Source organism: Balaenoptera borealis (assembly GCF_965194805.1).
Source record: "Balaenoptera borealis genome assembly, chromosome: 15".
Classification (NCBI taxonomy): Eukaryota; Metazoa; Chordata; class Mammalia; order Artiodactyla; family Balaenopteridae; genus Balaenoptera; species Balaenoptera borealis.
Genome location: NC_138871.1, coordinates 28,358,242 through 28,379,523, shown reverse-complemented (window position 1 = coordinate 28,379,523; position 21,282 = coordinate 28,358,242). Strand labels below are relative to the sequence as shown.

Below are 21,282 nucleotides of genomic sequence, written 5' to 3'. Positions count from 1 at the left end.
CTTCCCTCATCTACTGCTATAGTCTCTTTGGAAGGTGTTTCAGAACTCTTGTTATGAGAGTGCCAGTTGAACTGTCCTCACCTCCTTCATTTATACCAGGATTGAAGACCTTGTGGTCCGAGATCCTGTCCAGAGAGCAAGCAGGCTAAGACTCTGTCTTTGTTGATGTATTTCATCAAAAAGGGCTCTACCCCCTCTCCTACTTCATGGTGTGAAGTGTTCTTAGCCTCTCGGGAAAGTGGGGAGAATGGAAAGGACCCTATATGAGAATGCTAGGCTCTGTAAAACATTTCAGGTTTTTAAAAATAAGACTCATTTTGTATTGGACTTACAACAGTCCTATGAAATACAAAGAAAGCCGAGAATCTGTGACAGGAAAGGATCACCAGTAAGAATTACAGCAGTCACCGCTTACCTCGTAGCATAGGGCACTGTCCATGATCCTTAAGAAGAGTTAGTAGAAATGCCTAGCCCATCTTGCCCCTGAACCCCTTGAAAGGTACACGACTGCTGTGTTGGTGTTTAGGGGGAGCATCTCACTTACCAGGGACTGACTTCTCCCTTGATTCCTCTGTAGTGATGGAGACTTCCCCGCTGATGAAAAATTCCCTGGGATTGCAACCTCCAAGCCAGACAGCTTTCCTATGGAATGACAGAGAACTTGTCAAGGTGAAACACCAGTCTGCGGGAGAAAGGGAAGAAGAGAATGATGGAAATCGTTTCTGGGAAACTATTTTTACATTATGTGTTGTTTGTTCCCGGTAAATAAACTGAAATCTTCTTAACAGTACAACAAAATCTAAACCACTAAAGCCAATAATACAGGAGTATAACTTTTGAAAAAAATTTCTTTGGCTGCGCAGCATGTGGGATCTTAGCTCCCCAACCAGGGATTGAACCCACGCCTGCTGCATTGGAAGCGCAGAGTCTTCACCACGGGACCACCGGGGAAGTCCCAGGACTATCACTTTTAAAGGAGAAGGTACAAACCCCTCGGTTCTATGAACTGGAGATTTTTAGTAAGAAGTCAATATATTTGTTGTTAGGCTCATTTTATGTTAGGCTGTCTCCCTGCACAGGATGCAGGCGCCTTGAGGATGGAAATCATATCCCTCTATAGTACGTCCCTCTTCTTTCTGCTTTGCAGTTTGCTGCTCCACTTGCTCAACCCCACCTAGTAATAACCTATACTTCCCTTGTTCCTGTTTTCCCATCTGGAAAACAGACAAAAGGCAACCAAACAACGCAAAGGTCTCAACAAATAAGGGATATCCAAAACCAGAGATGGCCAGAACTTCTGTATCCCTGATGAAACCTAGCCCGGTGTTCAATACTTAGGTATCATTAATTCATGCGTGTTGACTGAAACAGTTGAAACTCAATTCTTCCACTTCCCAGTTTAGTTTTAGTCCTCATACAAAACCTGATAATCAAATTCCTTAATGCTAGGAATCACAGTGAAAAATAGTATCTGAACTGACTTCTGTCAGATGAGTGAGAACTAAGGTTAATTCAGTGTATCTGAAGCATAGAAAGTGAGGGCAAAAGTGGCAAAAGATGGGACTAGAGAAGCAGAGAGGATTCTAGACCACGCAGAGTCTTAAAGGCCAACAGTGTGTTTTCTATTCTCAAAACAATGTTTGTGAGCGATGTTTATGAGCAACGTTCCAACTTGCTTTGAAGGTCTCTTGTGTGAAGAATGGATTGAAAGGAAACAAGATATATGGACGCTAGTTAGGACCTAATCGCAACAGACAGGCAAGTTCAGTATTAGGATGTTGAGGAAGAGCTGACAGATTCCAAAGAAATTCAGGAGATGAACTGAAGCGGGCTTAATGGGGTAGGAGATGGAGGAAAGGAAGGTCTTAGGGAATTCAAGGGTTTACTGCACACATGAGCAAAGTCTCAAAATTAATCATTTGAACGTACAGAGGTGGATCTCCCAAATGACACCGGTTAGGAAGCAACGGTACGCCCTTTAGAATTCCTAGAGACAACACAAATCAACTGTTTCGATGGAAAATTCGGCGGGACCCTTGATTTCCATGGGAATACAGAGAAAAGAGACACTGATCTGGCTTGCAGGTATTTAGGAAGTTGTTAGCCGGACATCACCTACTAGTATCATGTAAGTAGGCCGTCCGAAGTAGGAAGCTTAGGGGAAAAACCTGGAGGAAAACTTAAAAGCTTAAGCCACACCTCTACACTACACCACCTTTCACAATTTCTTCTCAGATAAGCATCATCCCCATCAGTGAAGAAACTCGTACCTCATAATAGGAAAAACAGGCCTAAAGATTCAATGTGTGTCTTGGGAGGTCCCATCTATGCGATATCTTCCTGGGACCAGAAAAGGCCCCAGGAAGATCAATCTCTGCACCCCTGAAAGCTTACCACCAAGGAAAATGACTAGGTCCATAGATTTCCTCCCTCAAACCAGCTTACCTCACACATAGATCATTAGCAACTCAGCCCTTACTCACATTATCACAGTCACAAGAGTGGTTAGGGAGAAAAGCACTAACCAGGGGAACTAAAACAGAGGCAATCCAGGCCAAGCTGGGCTGGTGGCAGATATCTTGCTCCTTACGCTCGGGTGCATAATGCGACTCACCACAGTGCCTTTTTCACAGACCCTTTTGAACGTTTCTCCACAGAATCCAACAGCTCAAGTCAGTTCATGACGCTTCAAGGTCAACAATCGTCAAGAGAAAAACATGCAATATGTCTTACAATGTTGGATTCCTTACAAACAGGACAAGGAGATAACCATGTAGACAAAACCAGAGCATTTGAAAACATCTGTATTCTACAAACACACCAGTGAATGCTATAAATAAGGTACTATGACATAAAACAAAATGAAAACTAGATGTGAGACTGTTCTCTTCAGTGTACAGACTTCATGGCAGTTGCTGCACACTATCTAGCTACTTAGATCTTTAACTCTCTGTTCTGTTAATACCAAATGAGGCCCAAGTGTGTCAACCTGTTTCCCACAGAAACCAAAAAGTCTACATGCATCTCTTTTCTCCTGTGCCCTTTCACCTTACCTGCTCCCAATTCTCCACCAACGTCCTCCTCTTTCTCTAATTATTCTCCTCTTCATTTTGCTTGGCCTTGCACCCAAGCATGCAAGACAGAGAGTCCTAGAGGTCCAAGATTCTAGAGTGGCTGTTTGCAAGGCGGAGGAGATTACAGTAACTGCCACACTGTATATACTTCTGTGCAAAGAAAAAGGGACAGTGTTCAGAATGTCTCTCACATATAACAAGAGCTGGAGATGGCAGGATACCTGTGTGGCCCAAGGAACTAGAGCTAGCAAATTATGGGCCAAACAATTGCAACCAAAGGCTGGAAGAGGAAAGGTCTGCAACCAGCTCTGTCTCCTAGCTCTCTGGTATTTGCTGCCAACGGGCAGAGTCTATTTTGTGAAGCATCAAGCACTGAAAAGAAGACTCCTGCTGCTGAAGTTGACAGGAAGTAACGTCCAATGCAAGATCAAGGCTTGTCCTCAAAGCAATGCCCATAATGGAAGAAAAAAAAAAAAGAGAAAGCGGAAGAGAAACGTTAAGTCGCAAGTCCAACCTGGCCCCCAGCCTAGCCCAGCCCAAGGAAGGTAGGAGTCAAGGAGAAGAAACTAAAAGAGAAGAGCCTTGGACCACAACATTCTCCACAAGGTACACTCAACAAACTTCACCCTACTCTTGAACCAAGTTACAAAAAGAGCTTCTTAATCCCTACTTTGGCTCCTTAAAAGCTGCTATCAGTTCACTCATTAGACACATATGATTTCAGAACAACTGTAATAGTTCAAACTAGATGGCTCTTTCCTTCCTAAGGATTATTAATTAAAGAAGATCTATATAGCTCTAAGTATATGATACATAAAATAGAATACTCTGTAGAATATAAGTAACTCTTAGTTCAGTGTATTAATGAACGTCTGTAAGAAATGTGGCAATGATTTCCCTAATGGAAGAGCCTGGGGGAGGTAAATCTGTCTTCTAGGATTTCCTCCCCAGAGCTCAGAAACTCAGGTGTTGTTTTAGCTCTCCTACACTCTCTTCACCCAAGCCCGCCTTCCTGTTGGGGATCGGACCTCCCTATTGGCTCTCTCATACCTTTCAACTGCCTGCTTTGTGACATCACTCTCCTACCAAACCTACTACCACTTGGTAGAGTCTTGGGGTTTCCGTGGAGCTGTTTGGACCAGTAACCAGTGACCTCTGTACTGGACACGTGCGCCGTTCAGCTGCAGCCACTCAGACATCCTCTAGTGTTGTCTCCTCATCCCTTGTACCTGCAGTGGATGCTTCCTCTTCTCTGACCATGTCAGGTAAGAAAAGAAACTTTGGAAAGTTTTGCGTTCGATTTCTTTTGCCCCTAAATTGAGTAGGAGATTCAAAATAGCATGGAATAATGAGGGAAAGTATTGAACTACACGTCTGGAGACCTAATTTCACTTTTGACTTTGACGTTTACTATCTGTGTGACTTTGGACAAATCACTGGCTGTCTCACAAAGCCTGTTGCTTTCCTTAACTGTTACGTTAGGATACCACGTTGGGTTGATCACTCTGATCCCCTTCTTTTCCAGTATTGAGCCTTAAAGGGTACCCATGTAGAAAACGAAATCAGACACTTCTCAAGAGTGTTTCAACAGAAACATAGAAAAGCCAGGGGACATAGAAAACTAGCAATATATACCAAGATGTTTCATCTCTAATGGTCTCCCTCCACTAGGATTTCGACTAGTTGAAAAGAGAGAATAGGGAGAGAGGATGGAGAGTACTGGGCTCTACAGGGAGGCACAGAGTCGAGCGTAAGGAAGTTTAGGACGGTTTTCATTAGCACAGGCCAACAGGCACCAAGAGATGGGAGAAAATGTAAGAATGAAGAGGGAAAGCATAGAGGAGCTCTCAAGAAAAACGGAGTTTGCAATGGAATGCTGATGGGAACCAAAGATTTTCAATTAAAGCAGAAACAGCACAGAGGGAAACCTGCTCAGAGCAGGGCAAAACCAAGTTGATGGTAGCAAACCCTTACATTAACAGACTAAGAAGGAAAGTAAGGCCAGAACAGGGGATCACCAGGAAAGGCAGCTTATCAGAAAAGTCATACTCCGTTTTCTTTCTTTTATTGCCTCTCTGAATACAGTTGGCCACTTGACAGTTTTGAATATAAACATTTTAGAAATACGTTTTAGAAATGATGCCTCCTATAAACAAGCAACCACAGTGGTTATCTAGGGGGCTGCTTTTCAGTGTTTTATTCTTTCTAATTTTTAAACTAGGTAGACATTTCACCAATTCAACATTTTAAGTGATATCTTCTAAATTGAATCAGAAGGACTATTTTCCTTGGTGTGATATGTAGGTTCTAAGGCAAGGCTGCTTTTCATTTTTACAGTTATTTCCTTCCTAACACAGAGAGCACATTGATCAACAGCCATCGTTCGCTTGTAGAGCTTAGCTACCGAAGAAGAAGAAGAAAAAGTCAAGCCCCACATCTCTAATTCCCCCCACTTAGGGAATTCCCTGGCGGTCCAGTGCTTAGGACTCGGTGCTTTCACGGCCAGGGCCACGCGGCGCGGCCAAAGAAACAAAACAAACAAACATCCACGTTTATCGAAAACCATATTGTGGAGTCCTGTGGATTTTCTTACATTTGAAAATCTTTTTTAATTGGATTCTAGGCATGATGGTTTTTTGAGGTTTTGGGATGCCATCTTCCTGGATGCTGAAGATGATTCTAATCTAAGTTCTAGGATAAATCCAAAAACCTTCCTGATACATTTTAAGCTTCCTTTCTGCTTATTATATAAGCTATATTCATTGAAATATATATTTCTCCTAGGCTTAATACCTCTTACTTGCTGGGTAAAAATATGAAGGAGCACAATAATGAAACTCTTTTACACTTATTATTTTGCTGTCTGCTTCGTACCGGTTTTCATTGAAATACTTGTCTATATGTGTTGTGGCTACCTATACATGCACATTTATTGCATTCTGTTGCTTGTTATGCATTTTTTACTGACATACCTTCTCTGTCTGTATGCATTGGCTAGGAATTCATTCACCTCTATCACCTCCATCGTGTTTTCTGGTTAATAGTATTCACTAAACTAGAGTGGGCAAAATTCACTTTCATAATATTGCATGGATAGTACAGAATGCCATTTGTCAGTAAATTCATTAGGCTTCGATACTTGCCACATACCCCAGTTTTCATTAATATCTATGGATTTCTTTTTCGTTAACGTAATATGCTTGTCATGATTTTTCTTTGTCTTTCTAGAACTTATTGTATCTTCCTCCATATAAATCATACGCAATAGATCAGCTTATTCATCTATTAATTATTACTGCTATTATTATTGGTGGTGGTGTTATAACCACTTTATAGGTGAGTAATCTGAAGTAATCAGATAACTTTTCCCTTTCCAAAAGCACTTAAGAAATCCACTTTCGGGTAATCATTTTGAGGTAGGATGAGAAACCAGGCTTGAAGAGGGCAAAAATGACTCTTTCAATTCACCAGTTGGACTGAGCTGTACGTCACCTCTAGGTAATAGCGTGGGAACTGCACAAGCAAAGGGAGACACTGAAGACGACAATGGTAATAGCCGTACTGTTTTCTAATGGACAAAAAAAATGCCTATATTATAAGTTCTATTTCTCCTGCTTTCTGGCAGTATTATGCTCAGAGTGGAGTCCTGGCAAGGAAGTCAGGATACTTAGGTTCTGAAACCTGGTAATGATACTAACATAATGAGAGAACTTGAACAAGTCAACCCGACCTCTCTGAGCCTCAGTTTCCTTACTCACGAAATGAGACTGAGAACATCGAAGTTCTCTAAGGGCCTCCTAGTTCTAAAATGCTTCCAGTCTAGGAAATAGCATAGAAGTCAATACGAGTGCAGGCTGAAGGGAAAGACAGGGCAGGGAGAAGGTTGCTTCCAGCCTAGAGAACAATCTCTGAACCACACCACTTGGCTCTTCTGCCCGTCTGTGCCCAAGATGGGAGCACAGGCAGTTAATAGAGAAGAGTGGAAAACTGCTCAGTCCTTACAGCCATCATCAACTGTCTGATTTTGGGTTTCTCAGGAAGTAGTGATAGTAGAGGTGTCCTGATAGCAAGAACCTTCAGATGATGCCGTTCCTCAAACCTAGTGAGAATTTCTCAACCTCCCTGAGTTTTTCATGACCCTCTTGTTCTTACAGAAAATTTCCAACATCCATCTCTACTTGGAACTCTAAATTCTCTGCAGCATTCTCCTCCTGTGGTGAGCAATGCAACTTCCCTAACACGAAGTGTCTGCAACTTCTCCAGAGTCTCTGCCCCTGCCGTCAGTGCGGCATCGGCTACTGGTACCCCTTTCCAGACACTCATGGGTAGTGCCTACCTTTACCAACATTCTAGCACGACTATGTTATCTGGAGTTACTGACCACAGCCAGATCTCCACTTCAGCTGCTTCCTATCCAGGTGTTCTTGAGTGGGACATCACAGCAAGCACTGAAAAGAATTCTTCTTCACTCGGAGACTTTACTCTGGCACTCACTGACCGCCACACAGCTGCCTCCTCCATGTTTCTGGCAGCCCAGGATGATAAAACTTCAGACGCCAAGAACATGGTCCCTCTACATCCATCGCTTTCTGCCAGCCTTGCTCAGGGAACACCATCTCAGATTCCAAATCAGGGGCAGAGCCGCCTGCCACTTCCCTGCCAGGAAGGGAGCCAGGTATATTACTATAACCAAGGCACACTGGGGTCTTTACTGTATGGAGAACTTGGCTCCTGCCCGCAATCCTACGGCTCGGCGTCATACACAGGAAGTCGGGCCTCTGGGCAACCAGAAATGGGAATGGGACTGAAGGAGATTCAGCCCACAAATATCCGACCACCAGCTTCCACCTCTGCAGTCTGCCACCCTGTGTCTGCTCAACGCATCACAGAAACAAGTTTTCAAGGTGAGTATAACAAACGCCAGAGAAAGTTGAAGAATGAGGTCGGCATTCAAAAATGGGGTCAAATCGACAGCTGGGAAGGGGTGTAGAGGCAGGTAGAATTTAGATCCTGAGCCTTTAATAACCACTACCTTCGCTCAGTGCCCTCTGTTTTTAGACTCTCTATGAGAACACCTAGGGCTTCCCTGGTGGCGCCGTGGTTAAGAATCCGCCTGCCAATGCAATGCGGGGGACACGGGTTCGAGCCCTGGTCTGCGAAGATCCCACATGCCGTGCAGCAACTAAGCGCATGTGCCACAACGACGGAGCCTGCATTCTAGAGCCCGTGAGCCTCAACTACCGAAGCCCACGTGCCTACAGCCCATGCTCCGCAACAAGAGAAGCCACCGCGATGAGAAGCCCGCACGCCGCAACCAAGAGTAGCCCCCGCTAGCCGCCAACTAGAGAAAGCCCGTGCACAGCAATGAGAGACCCAGTGCAGCCAAAAAAATAAATACGTAGAATAAATAAGTTCAAACAGTAAATAAATACATAAACATAAATTACAAAAAAAAAGAACACCTAATGCAGGTGGGACGGTGGGAGGGCCACTGTAGAGGTCATCTATGCTACATGTACAAGAACCCCGAGAGCACACCAATCGGTACCACACTTTTCACTGCTGTAGCCGATCATTCCCCCTGTACTGCCACACTGTAGCACTCCCTTCCCTCATCTACTGCTATAGTCTCTTTGGAAGGTGTTTCAGAACTCTTGTTATGAGAGTGCCAGTTGAACTGTCCTCACTTCCTTCATTTATACCAGGATTGAAGACCTTGTGGTCCGAGATCCTGTCCAGAGAGCAAGCAGGCTAAGGCTCTGTCTTTGTTGATGTATTTCATCAGAAAGGGCTCTACCCCCTCTCCTAGTTCATGGTGTGAAGTGTTCTTGGCCTCTCGGGAAAGTGGGGAGAATGGAAAGGACCCTATATGAGAATGCTAGGCTCTGTAAAACATTTCAGGTTTTTAAAAATAAGACTCATTTTGTATTGGACTGACAACAGTCCTATGAAATACAAAGAAAGCCGAGAATCAGTGACAGGAAAGGATCACCAGTAAGAACTACAGCAGTCACCGCTTACCTCGTAGCATAGGGCACTGTCCGTGATCCTTAAGAAGAGTTAGTAGAAATGCCTTGCCCATCTTGCCCCTGAACCCCTTGAAAGGTACACGACTGCTGTGTTGGTGTTTAGGGGGAGCATCTCACTTACCAGGGACTGACTTCTCCCTTGATCCCTTTGTAGGGATGGAGACCTCCCCCCTGGTGATGAAAAATTCCCTGGGATTGCAACCTCCAAGCCAGACGTTTTGTGTGACACAAAGTCAAGAACTCCCCAAGTCCTGCAGTAGCAGAAACAGCCACATACTTGAGAGTAACCCACCATCTGAACTTGGGGACATTTCAGTGACAGCTCCAGTCCAGAGTGCCAGGCGTCTCCTGGCCCTGCCTCCAGCTCCAAGCCAGGGACAAATAGAGAGTAAGCACGTGGATGATATCAAAACCAAGCTTTCAAAGCCTCTGGATGCCTACCAGATCCCAACAGAGAACCAAGATCCTCCACTACTCCCTTTAGGAATCCCTGATATTCACCAGCCGCTGGCCTGCACCGATCCCCTCAGCCAAGAGGAGCAGCCTGGTTCTGAAAATGCTGATCTGGGAGAGAACAGCCGGAGTCGTCAGGACCTAGGGACACTTGAAAATGGGATTGAACCTAGCAGTGGTCTTGCAGACATTACTACACTGGCGGAGGATATTCACCTTCCCCAGCTCTTTAATCCTTTGAAAGATCTTGATCAATCCCACGGTCCCAACGTGATCAAAGCTAAAGACACCAGAGCCATTAAGGTGAATCAGGTGCAGGAAAAGCCAAGTGTCATAAAGGTTCCCTCTGATCAACCCAGGAAGAACAAACAGAAAGCCTCTGAGCCTATCAGTGGCGCTCCCAAGGCCAAAATCCAGCCAAAGAATCCAGAGTGCCTGTTAGGGGGAGAAGTGGTTATATGCCACGCTGCAGTCAGTGACAGGGCTCCTGTGAACACGGCCAAGCACTCTCAAGGCAAACCTCAGAAAGCTGCATCCAGAAAGATCAGCAAAACTAAGAGCCACGGGCAGGAAAAGACCAAAAGGACCAGAGGGAGAAACAAGGCTGAGGAGAACAAGCAGTCAGGGAACAAAGTCAAGGCAGAAGAGAAGCCAGCAATCCCCCACACGAAGCGAAAGGAACACCAAACTGAGCTTCTCCAACAGAGCTTTCAAAAGCCTCGAACCTCCCTTGGCGTGCGCATGCTGGAGTCTGTGAAGGTTCTTCATGCGCTGGGGAAGAAGAATGAGACGAAAACTGGGCTCTCTTCCTGTCGGCTCTTGGGAAAGTCAAGCAACCCCAAAGACCCCCAGCCACCCCCAGCTATCCAGCCATGGCGGCATACCCCACGTGAGGGGAAGGGTCCTGAGAAAACGCAAGTCCAAGCCCAGAAACCAGACAGCAGTGCTGAAACAGAGTGTCCGTCTCCAGCCCAGTATGAGCGGCCTCCTCCTGGGAAGGTCAAGTTGATACCTCTGCCTTTTTCTGCCTGGGACAAGCCTCAAGCTCGACCCGCTCCTCGGAGGCCACAGTCTCTGGCCTCACATCGGCCTGCTGGGGCTTACCGTGCCCAGCCTGGTTCTACTGACTCAGCTCAACCTGCTGCAGCCAATTCATCCCAGCCAGCTCCTGCCTCTTTGCCAGGCCCCGCCAAACCAGCTCAGCCAACTGTGACCAACCCAACCCAACCGGCTTGGACCAACCATACCCAGCCTCGTGTCCCTCAGTCTGCTGCTCCTAGGCCTGCACCCTCCAAAACTTCATCTGGCGCTCCTCTCCAGCGGGAGCCTGTTCCCCCTGCTGTGAATAAGCGCCAGTCCCCACCCAAGCTCCAAACCCAATTTCTACTCCAAGACTTCAGCAAGCAACGAGTTCCATGGAGGGAACCCAACGTGCCTGAGCCAGTCATGTCAAAGCCCATCGAACAAGAGCAGAGGCCAGAGCGAGAGGCCATGAAGAGGCGGGCTCAACAACAACGGGAGAATGCTGCCAGATACACCTCTTCGGGCAAGCTGCAATTTTTCACCGAGAGGGAAAACGAAATGGAAATTGCCGACTACTACGGATACGTCAAGTGAGAGCTGCTAGGATTCTTGGTGCCACCTTGGCTACCAGCTGTTCTTCCATACACAGGTAAGACAGGTATAGAACTGAATAAGTAAATGGAATACAATTAATAGACGAGTAACAAACCTTTCGAATTTTCAGATGCTGCTAACTGGGGCGTGAGAAAGGAAGGACTGAAAGTTGGATGGGAGAATGAAGGAAAGGGGTAAAAACTGAGCAAAGAGGAAGGAACTTGGCCCAGGGCTAGGAAGGCCAAAAGAGACGTATGGATTTAGGAAAGGAAGCAGGAGCGAGGATGAAATGGCAGAAGTAAAAAGCAGGGTCAGAGGTCTGGGTTGAAAGAACACAATTGGAGTAGAGTTGAAGGTGACAGAAGATGAGTCTAGGTTTACTAGGAGAAATAGAAAAAGTCTCTCGGGGACGCTGGCCTTAAGTCTCACAACCACCAGATAGGTATTTCAGAAAACAAGAGGTTCAGGACACATCTCTGAAAGGTCTGAGTTGCCTTATTCAGGTGTGACTGTAGTGGGGGAATAGGGAAATCTACCAGAGAAGTGGCTAGGGCTCAGAGTTATCCTAGGGGCAGCTGACGACAGGGGCAGAGCCAAGGGAACTGCTGGATCAGGAGGCCCACGAACAAAGCAGGGGCATAGCCGCCTGTCACTTCCCTGCCAGGAAGGAAGCCAGGTATATTACTGTAACCAAGGCACACTGGGGTCTTTACTGTATGGAGAACTTGGCTCCTGCCCGCAATCCTACGGCTCGGCGTCACACACAGGAAGTAGGGCCTCTGGGCAACCAGAAATGGGAATGGGACTGAAGGAGATTCAGCCCACAAATATCCGACCACCAGCTTCCACCTCTGCAGTCTGCCACCCTGTGTCTGCTCAACGCATCACAGAAACAAGTTTTCAAGGTGAGTATACAGACGGCAGAGAAAAGTTGAACAATGAGGTCAGCATTCAAAAATGGGGTCAAATCGACAGCTGGGAAGGGGTGTAGAGACAGGTAGAATTTAGATCCTGAGCCTTTAATAACCACTACCTTCTCTCAGTGCTCTCTGTTTTTAGACTCTATATGAGAACACCTAGGGCTTCCCTGGTGGCGCCTGCCAATGCAGGGGACACGGGTTCGAGCCCTGGTCTGCGAAGATCCCACATGCCGTGCAGCAACTAAGCGCATGTGCCACGACGACGGAGCCTGCATTCTAGAGCCCGTGAGCCTCAACTACCGAAGCCCACGTGCCTACAGCCCATGCTCCGCAACAAGAGAAGCCACCGCGATGAGATGCCCGCACACCGCAACCGAGAGTAGCCCCCGCTAGCCGCCAACTAGAGAAAGCCCGTGCACAGCAATGAGAGACCCAGTGCAGCCAAAAACATAAATACGTAGAATAAATAAGTTCAAACAGTAAATAAATACATAAACATAAATTACAAAAAAAAAGAACACCTAATGCAGGTGGGAAGGTGGGAGGGCCACCGTAGAGGTCATCTATGCTACATGTACAAGAACCCCGAGAGCACACCAATCGGTACCACACTTTTCACTGCTGTAGCCGATCGTTCCCCCTGTACTGCCACACTGTAGCACTCCCTTCCCTCATCTACTGCTATAGTCTCTTCGGAAGGTGTTTCCGAACTCTTGTTATGAGAGTGCCAGTTGAACTGTCCTCACTTCCTTCATTTATACCAGGATTGAAGACCTTGTGGTCCGAGATCCTGTCCAGAGAGCAAGCAGGCTAAGGCTCTGTCTTTGTTGATGTATTTCATCAGAAAGGGCTCTACCCCCTCTCCTAGTTCATGGTGTGACGTGTTCTTGGCCTCTCGGGAAAGTGGGGAGAATGGAAAGGACCCTATATGAGAATGCTAGGCTCTGTAAAACATTTCAGGTTTTTAAAAATAAGACTCATTTTGTATTGGACTGACAACAGTCCTATGAAATACAAAGAAAGCCGAGAATCAGTGACAGGAAAGGATCACCAGTAAGAACTACAGCAGTCACCGCTTACCTCGTAGCATAGGGCACTGTCCGTGATCCTTAAGAAGAGTTAGTAGAAATGCCTTGCCCATCTTGCCCCTGAACCCCTTGAAAGGTACACGACTGCTGTGTTGGTGTTTAGGGGGAGCATCTCACTTACCAGGGACTGACTTCTCCCTTGATCCCTTTGTAGGGATGGAGACCTCCCCCCTGGTGATGAAAAATTCCCTGGGATTGCAACCTCCAAGCCAGACGTTTTGTGTGACACAAAGTCAAGAACTCCCCAAGTCCTGCAGTAGCAGAAACAGCCACATACTTGAGAGTAACCCACCATCTGAACTTGGGGACATTTCAGTGACAGCTCCAGTCCAGAGTGCCAGGCGTCTCCTGGCCCTGCCTCCAGCTCCAAGCCAGGGACAAATAGAGAGTAAGCACGTGGATGATATCAAAACCAAGCTTTCAAAGCCTCTGGATGCCTACCAGATCCCAACAGAGAACCAAGATCCTCCACTACTCCCTTTAGGAATCCCTGATATTCACCAGCCGCTGGCCTGCACCGATCCCCTCAGCCAAGAGGAGCAGCCTGGTTCTGAAAATGCTGATCTGGGAGAGAACAGCCGGAGTCGTCAGGACCTAGGGACACTTGAAAATGGGATTGAACCTAGCAGTGGTCTTGCAGACATTACTACACTGGCGGAGGATATTCACCTTCCCCAGCTCTTTAATCCTTTGAAAGATCTTGATCAATCCCACGGTCCCAACGTGATCAAAGCTAAAGACACCAGAGCCATTAAGGTGAATCAGGTGCAGGAAAAGCCAAGTGTCATAAAGGTTCCCTCTGATCAACCCAGGAAGAACAAACAGAAAGCCTCTGAGCCTATCAGTGGCGCTCCCAAGGCCAAAATCCAGCCAAAGAATCCAGAGTGCCTGTTAGGGGGAGAAGTGGTTATATGCCACGCTGCAGTCAGTGACAGGGCTCCTGTGAACACGGCCAAGCACTCTCAAGGCAAACCTCAGAAAGCTGCATCCAGAAAGATCAGCAAAACTAAGAGCCACGGGCAGGAAAAGACCAAAAGGACCAGAGGGAGAAACAAGGCTGAGGAGAACAAGCAGTCAGGGAACAAAGTCAAGGCAGAAGAGAAGCCAGCAATCCCCCACACGAAGCGAAAGGAACACCAAACTGAGCTTCTCCAACAGAGCTTTCAAAAGCCTCGAACCTCCCTTGGCGTGCGCATGCTGGAGTCTGTGAAGGTTCTTCATGCGCTGGGGAAGAAGAATGAGACGAAAACTGGGCTCTCTTCCTGTCGGCTCTTGGGAAAGTCAAGCAACCCCAAAGACCCCCAGCCACCCCCAGCTATCCAGCCATGGCGGCATACCCCACGTGAGGGGAAGGGTCCTGAGAAAACGCAAGTCCAAGCCCAGAAACCAGACAGCAGTGCTGAAACAGAGTGTCCGTCTCCAGCCCAGTATGAGCGGCCTCCTCCTGGGAAGGTCAAGTTGATACCTCTGCCTTTTTCTGCCTGGGACAAGCCTCAAGCTCGACCCGCTCCTCGGAGGCCACAGTCTCTGGCCTCACATCGGCCTGCTGGGGCTTACCGTGCCCAGCCTGGTTCTACTGACTCAGCTCAACCTGCTGCAGCCAATTCATCCCAGCCAGCTCCTGCCTCTTTGCCAGGCCCCGCCAAACCAGCTCAGCCAACTGTGACCAACCCAACCCAACCGGCTTGGACCAACCATACCCAGCCTCGTGTCCCTCAGTCTGCTGCTCCTAGGCCTGCACCCTCCAAAACTTCATCTGGCGCTCCTCTCCAGCGGGAGCCTGTTCCCCCTGCTGTGAATAAGCGCCAGTCCCCACCCAAGCTCCAAACCCAATTTCTACTCCAAGACTTCAGCAAGCAACGAGTTCCATGGAGGGAACCCAACGTGCCTGAGCCAGTCATGTCAAAGCCCATCGAACAAGAGCAGAGGCCAGAGCGAGAGGCCATGAAGAGGCGGGCTCAACAACAACGGGAGAATGCTGCCAGATACACCTCTTCGGGCAAGCTGCAATTTTTCACCGAGAGGGAAAACGAAATGGAAATTGCCGACTACTACGGATACGTCAAGTGAGAGCTGCTAGGATTCTTGGTGCCACCTTGGCTACCAGCTGTTCTTCCATACACAGGTAAGACAGGTATAGAACTGAATAAGTAAATGGAATACAATTAATAGACGAGTAACAAACCTTTCGAATTTTCAGATGCTGCTAACTGGGGCGTGAGAAAGGAAGGACTGAAAGTTGGATGGGAGAATGAAGGAAAGGGGTAAAAACTGAGCAAAGAGGAAGGAACTTGGCCCAGGGCTAGGAAGGCCAAAAGAGACGTATGGATTTAGGAAAGGAAGCAGGAGTGAGGATGAAATGGCAGAAGTAAAAAGCAGGGTCAGAGGTCTGGGTTGAAAGAACACAATTGGAGTAGAGTTGAAGGTGACAGAAGATGAGTCTAGGTTTACTAGGAGAAATAGAAAAAGTCTCTCGGGGACGCTGGCCTTAAGTCTCACAACCACCAGATAGGTATTTCAGAAAACAAGAGGTTCAGGACACATCTCTGAAAGGTCTGAGTTGCCTTATTCAGGTGTGACTGTAGTGGGGGAATAGGGAAATCTACCAGAGAAGTGGCTAGGGCTCAGAGTTATCCTAGGGGCAGCTGACGACAGGGGCAGAGCCAAGGGAACTGCTGGATCAGGAGGCCCACGAACAAATCAGGGGCATAGCCGCCTGTCACTTCCCTGCCAGGAAGGAAGCCAGGTATATTACTGTAACCAAGGCACACTGGGGTCTTTACTGTATGGAGAACTTGGCTCCTGCCCGCAATCCTACGGCTCTGCGTCACACACAGGAAGTAGGGCCTCTGGGCAACCAGAAATGGGAATGGGACTGAAGGAGATTCAGCCCACAAATATCCGACCACCAGCTTCCACCTCTGCAATCTGCCACCCTGTGTCTGCTCAACGCATCACAGAAACAAGTTTTCAAGGTGAGTATACAGACGGCAGAGAAAAGTTGAACAATGAGGTCAGCATTCAAAAATGGGGTCAAATCGACAGCTGGGAAGGGGTGTAGAGACAGGTAGAATTTAGATCCTGAGCCTTTAATAACCACTACCTTCTCTCAGTGCTCTCTGTTTTTAGACTCTATATGAGAACACCTAGGGCTTCCCTGGTGGCGCCTGCCAATGCAGGGGACACGGGTTCGAGCCCTGGTCTGCGAAGATCCCACATGCCGTGCAGCAACTAAGCGCATGTGCCACAACGACGGAGCCTGCATTCTAGAGCCCGTGAGCCTCAACTACCGAAGCCCACGTGCCTACAGCCCATGCTCCGCAACAAGAGAAGCCACCGCGATGAGATGCCCGCACACCGCAACCGAGAGTAGCCCCCGCTAGCCGCCAACTAGAGAAAGCCCGTGCACAGCAATGAGAGACCCAGTGCGGCCAAAAAAATAAATACGTAGAATAAATAAGTTCAAACAGTAAATAAATACATAAACATAAATTACAAAAAAAAAGAACACCTAATGCAGGTGGGAAGGTGGGAGGGCCACCGTAGAGGTCATCTATGCTACATGTACAAGAACCCCGAGAGCACACCAATCGGTACCACACTTTTCACTGCTGTAGCCGATCATTCCCCCTGTACTGCCACACTGTAGCACTCCCTTCCCTCATCTACTGCTATAGTCTCTTTGGAAGGTGTTTCAGAACTCTTGTTATGAGAGTGCCAGTTGAACTGTCCTCACTTCCTTCATTTATACCAGGATTGAAGACCTTGTGGTCCGAGATCCTGTCCAGAGAGCAAGCAGGCTAAGGCTCTGTCTTTGTTGATGTATTTCATCAGAAAGGGCTCTACCCCCTCTCCTAGTTCATGGTGTGAAGTGTTCTTGGCCTCTCGGGAAAGTGGGGAGAATGGAAAGGACCCTATATGAGAATGCTAGGCTCTGTAAAACATTTCAGGTTTTTAAAAATAAGACTCATTTTGTATTGGACTGACAACAGTCCTATGAAATACAAAGAAAGCCGAGAATCAGTGACAGGAAAGGATCACCAGTAAGAACTACAGCAGTCACCGCTTACCTCGTAGCATAGGGCACTGTCCGTGATCCTTAAGAAGAGTTAGTAGAAATGCCTTGCCCATCTTGCCCCTGAACCCCTTGAAAGGTACACGACTGCTGTGTTGGTGTTTAGGGGGAGCATCTCACTTACCAGGGACTGACTTCTCCCTTGATTCCTCTGTAGTGATGGAGACTTCCCCGCTGATGAAAAATTCCCTGGGATTGCAACCTCCAAGCCAGACAGCTTTCCTATGGAATGACAGAGAACTTGTCAAGGTGAAACACCAGTCTGCGGGAGAAAGGGAGGAAGAGAATGATGGAAATCGTTTCTGGGAAACTATTTTTACATTATGTGTTGTTTGTTCCCGGTAAATAAACTGAAATCTTCTTAACAGTACAACAAAATCTAAACCACTAAAGCCAACAATACAGGAGTATAACGTTCGAAAAAAATTTCTTTGGCTGCGCAGCATGTGGGATCTTAGCTCCCCAACCAGGGATTGAACCCACGCCTGCTGCATTGGAAGCGCAGAGTCTTCACCACGGGACCACCGGGGAAGTCCCAGGACTATCACTTTTAAAGGAGAAGGTACAAACCCCTCGGTTCTATGAACTGGAGATTTTTAGTAAGAAGTCAATATATTTGTTGTTAGGCACATTTTATGTTAGGCTGTCTCCCTGCACAGGATGCAGGCGCCTTGAGAATGGAAGTCATATCCCTCTATAGTACGTCCCTCTTCTTTCTGCTTTGCAGTTTGCTGCTCCACTTGCTCAACCCCACCTAGTAATAACCTATACTTCCCTTGTTCCTGTTTTCCCATCTGGAAAACAGACAAAAGGCAACCAAACAACGCAAAGGTCTCAACAAATAAGGGATATCCAAAACCAGAGATGGCCAGAACTTCTGTACCCCTGATGAAATAGTCCTCATACAAAACCTGATAATCAAATTCCTTAATGCTAGGAATCACAGTGAAAAATAGTATCTGAACTGACTTCTGTCAGATGAGTGAGAACTAAGGTTAATTCAGTGTATCTGAAGCATAGAAAGTGAGGGCAAAAGTGGCACAAGATGGGACTAGAGAAGCAGAGAGGATTCTAGACCACGCAGAGTCTTAAAGGCCAACAGTGTGTTTTCTATTCTCAAAACAATGCTTGTGAGCGATGTTTATGAGCAACGTTCCAACTTGCTTTGAAGGTTTCTTGTGTGAAGAGTGGATTGGAAGGAAACAAGATATATGGACACTAGTTAGGACCTAATCGCAACAGACAGGCAAGTTCAGTATTAGGAAGTTGAGGAAGAGCTGGCTGACAGATTCCAAAGAAATTCAGGAGATGAACTGAAGCGGGCTTAATGGGGTAGGAGATGGAGGAAAGGAAGGTCTTAGGGAATTCAAGGGTTTACTGCACACATGAGCAAAGTCTCAAAATTAATCATTTGAACGTACAGAGGCGGATCTCCCAAATGACACCGGTTAGGAAGCAACGGTACGCCCTTTAGAATTCCTAGAGACAACACAAATCAACTGTTTCGATGGAAAATTCGGCGGGACTCTTGATTTCCATGGGAATACAGAGAAAAGAGACACTGATCTGGCTTGCAGGTATATTTAGGAAGTTGTTAGCCGGACATCACCTACTAGTATCATGTAAGTAGGCCGTCCGAAGTAGGAAGCTTAGGGGAAAAACCTGGAGGAAAACTTAAAAGCTTAAGCCACACCTCTACACTACACCACCTTTCACAATTTCTTCTCAGATAAGCATCATCCCCATCAGTGAAGAAACTCGTACCTCATAATAGGAAAAACAGGCCTAAAGATTCAATGTGTGTCTTGGGAGGTCCCATCTATGCGATATCTTCCTGGGACCAGAAAAGGCCCCAGGAAGATCCATCTCTGCACCCCTGAAAGCTTACCACCAAGGAAAATGACTAGGTCCATAGATTTCCTCCCTCAAACCAGCTTACCTCACACATAGATCATTAGCAACTCCGCCCTTACTCACATTATCACAGTCACAAGAGTGGTTAGGGAGAAAAGCACTAACCAGGGGAACTAAAACAGAGGCAATCCAGGCCAAGCTGGGCTGGTGGCAGATATCTTGCTCCTTACGCTCGGGTGCATAATGCGACTCACCACAGTGCCTTTTTCACAGACCCTTTTGAACGTTTCTCCACAGAATCCAACAGCTCAAGTCAGTTCATGACGCTTCAAGGTCAACAATCGTCAAGAGAAAAACATGCAATATGTCTTACAATGTTGGATTCCTTACAAACAGGACAAGGAGATAACCATGTAGACAAAACCAGAGCATTTGAAAACATCTGTATTCTACAAACACACCAGTGAATGCTACAAATAAGGTACTATGACATAAAACAAAATGAAAACTAGATGTGAGACTGTTCTCTTCAGTGTACAGACTTCATGGCAGTTGCTGCACACTATCTAGCTACTTAGATCTTTAACTCTCTGTTCTGTTAATACCAAATGAGGCCCAAGTGTGTCAACCTGTTTCCCACAGAAACCAAAAAGTCTACATGCATCTCTTTTCTCCTGTGCCCTTTCACCTTACCTGCTCCCAATTCTCCACCAACGTCCTCCTCTTTCTCTAATTATTCTCCTCTTCATTTTGCTTGGCCTTGCCCCCAAGCATGCAAGACAGAGAGTCCTAGAGGTCCAAGATTCTAGAGTGGCTGTTTGCAAGGCGGAGGAGATTACAGTAGCTGCCACACTGTATATACTTCTGTGCAAAGAAAAAGGGACAGTGTTCAGAATGTCTCTCACATATAACAAGAGCTGGAGATGGCAGGATACCTGTGTGGCCCAAGGAACTAGAGCTAGCAAATTATGGGCCAAACAATTGCAACCAAAGGCTGGAAGAGGAAAGGTCTGCAACCAGCTCTGTCTCCTAGCTCTCTGGTATTTGCTGCCAACGGGCAGAGTCTATTTCGTGAAGCATCAAGCACTGAAAAGAAGACTCCTGCTGCTGGAAGTTGACAGGAAGTAACGTCCAATGCAAGATCAAGGCTTGTCCTCGAAGCAATGCCCATAATGGAAGAAAAAAAAAAAAAGAGAAAGCGGAAGAGAAATGTTAAGTCGCACGTCCAACCTGGCCCCCAGCCTAGCCCAGCCCAAGGAAGGTAGGAGTCAAGGAGAAGAAACTAAAAGAGAAGAGCCTTGGACCACAACATTCTCCACAAGGTACACTCAACAAACTTCACCCTACTCTTGAACCAAGTTACAAAGAGAGCTTCTTAATCCCTACTTTGGCTCCTTAAAAGCTGCTATCAGTTCACTCATTAGACACATCTGATTTCAGAACAACTGTAATAGTTCAAACTAGATGGCTCTTTCCTTCCTAAGGATTATTAATTAAATAAGATCTATATAGCTCTAAGTATATGATACATAAAATAGAATACTCTGTAGAATATAAGTAACTCTTAGTTCAGTGTATTAATGAACGTCTGTAAGAAATGTGGCAATGATTTCCCTAATGGAAGAGCCTGGGGGAGGTAAATCTGTCTTCTAGGATTTCCTCCCCAGAGCTCAGAAACTCAGGTGTTGTTTTAGCTCTCCTACACTCTCTTCACCCAAGCCCGCCTTCCTGTTGGGGATCGGACCTCCCTATTGGCTCTCTCATACCTTTCAACTGCCTGCTTTGTGACATCACTCTCCTACCAAACCTACTACCACTTGGTAGAGCCTTGGGGTTTCCGTGGAGCTGTTTGGACCAGTAACCAGTGACCTCTGTACTGGACACGTGCGCCGTTCAGCTGCAGCCACTCAGACATCCTCTAGTGTTGTCTCCTCATCCCTTGTACCTGCAGTGGATGCTTCCTCTTCTCTGACCATGTCAGGTAAGAAAAGAAACTTTGGAAAGTTTTGCGTTCGATTTCTTTTGCCCCTAAATTGAGTAGGAGATTCAAAATAGCATGGAATAATGAGGGAAAGTATTGAACTACAAGTCTGGAGACCTAATTTCACTTTTGACTTTGACGTTTACTATCTGTGTGACTTTGGACAAATCACTGGCTGTCTCACAAAGCCT

The 21,282-nt window shown here is 46.7% G+C and overlaps 1 protein-coding gene across 1 annotated transcript; it reads left to right on the top strand.

Moving 5' to 3' along the window:
- Positions 1 to 1,284: 1,284 nt before the first annotated feature.
- LOC309611765 (uncharacterized protein C2orf78-like) lies at positions 1,285 to 11,173 on the top strand (the record flags this gene model as incomplete). Its single annotated transcript, XM_082356524.1, has 4 exons — positions 1,285 to 1,299; positions 4,183 to 4,339; positions 7,229 to 7,978; positions 9,258 to 11,173. 4 exons carry the CDS (start codon positions 1,285 to 1,287, stop codon positions 11,171 to 11,173), a joined length of 2,838 nt encoding a protein of 945 aa, XP_082212650.1.
- Positions 11,174 to 21,282: the final 10,109 nt, after the last annotated feature.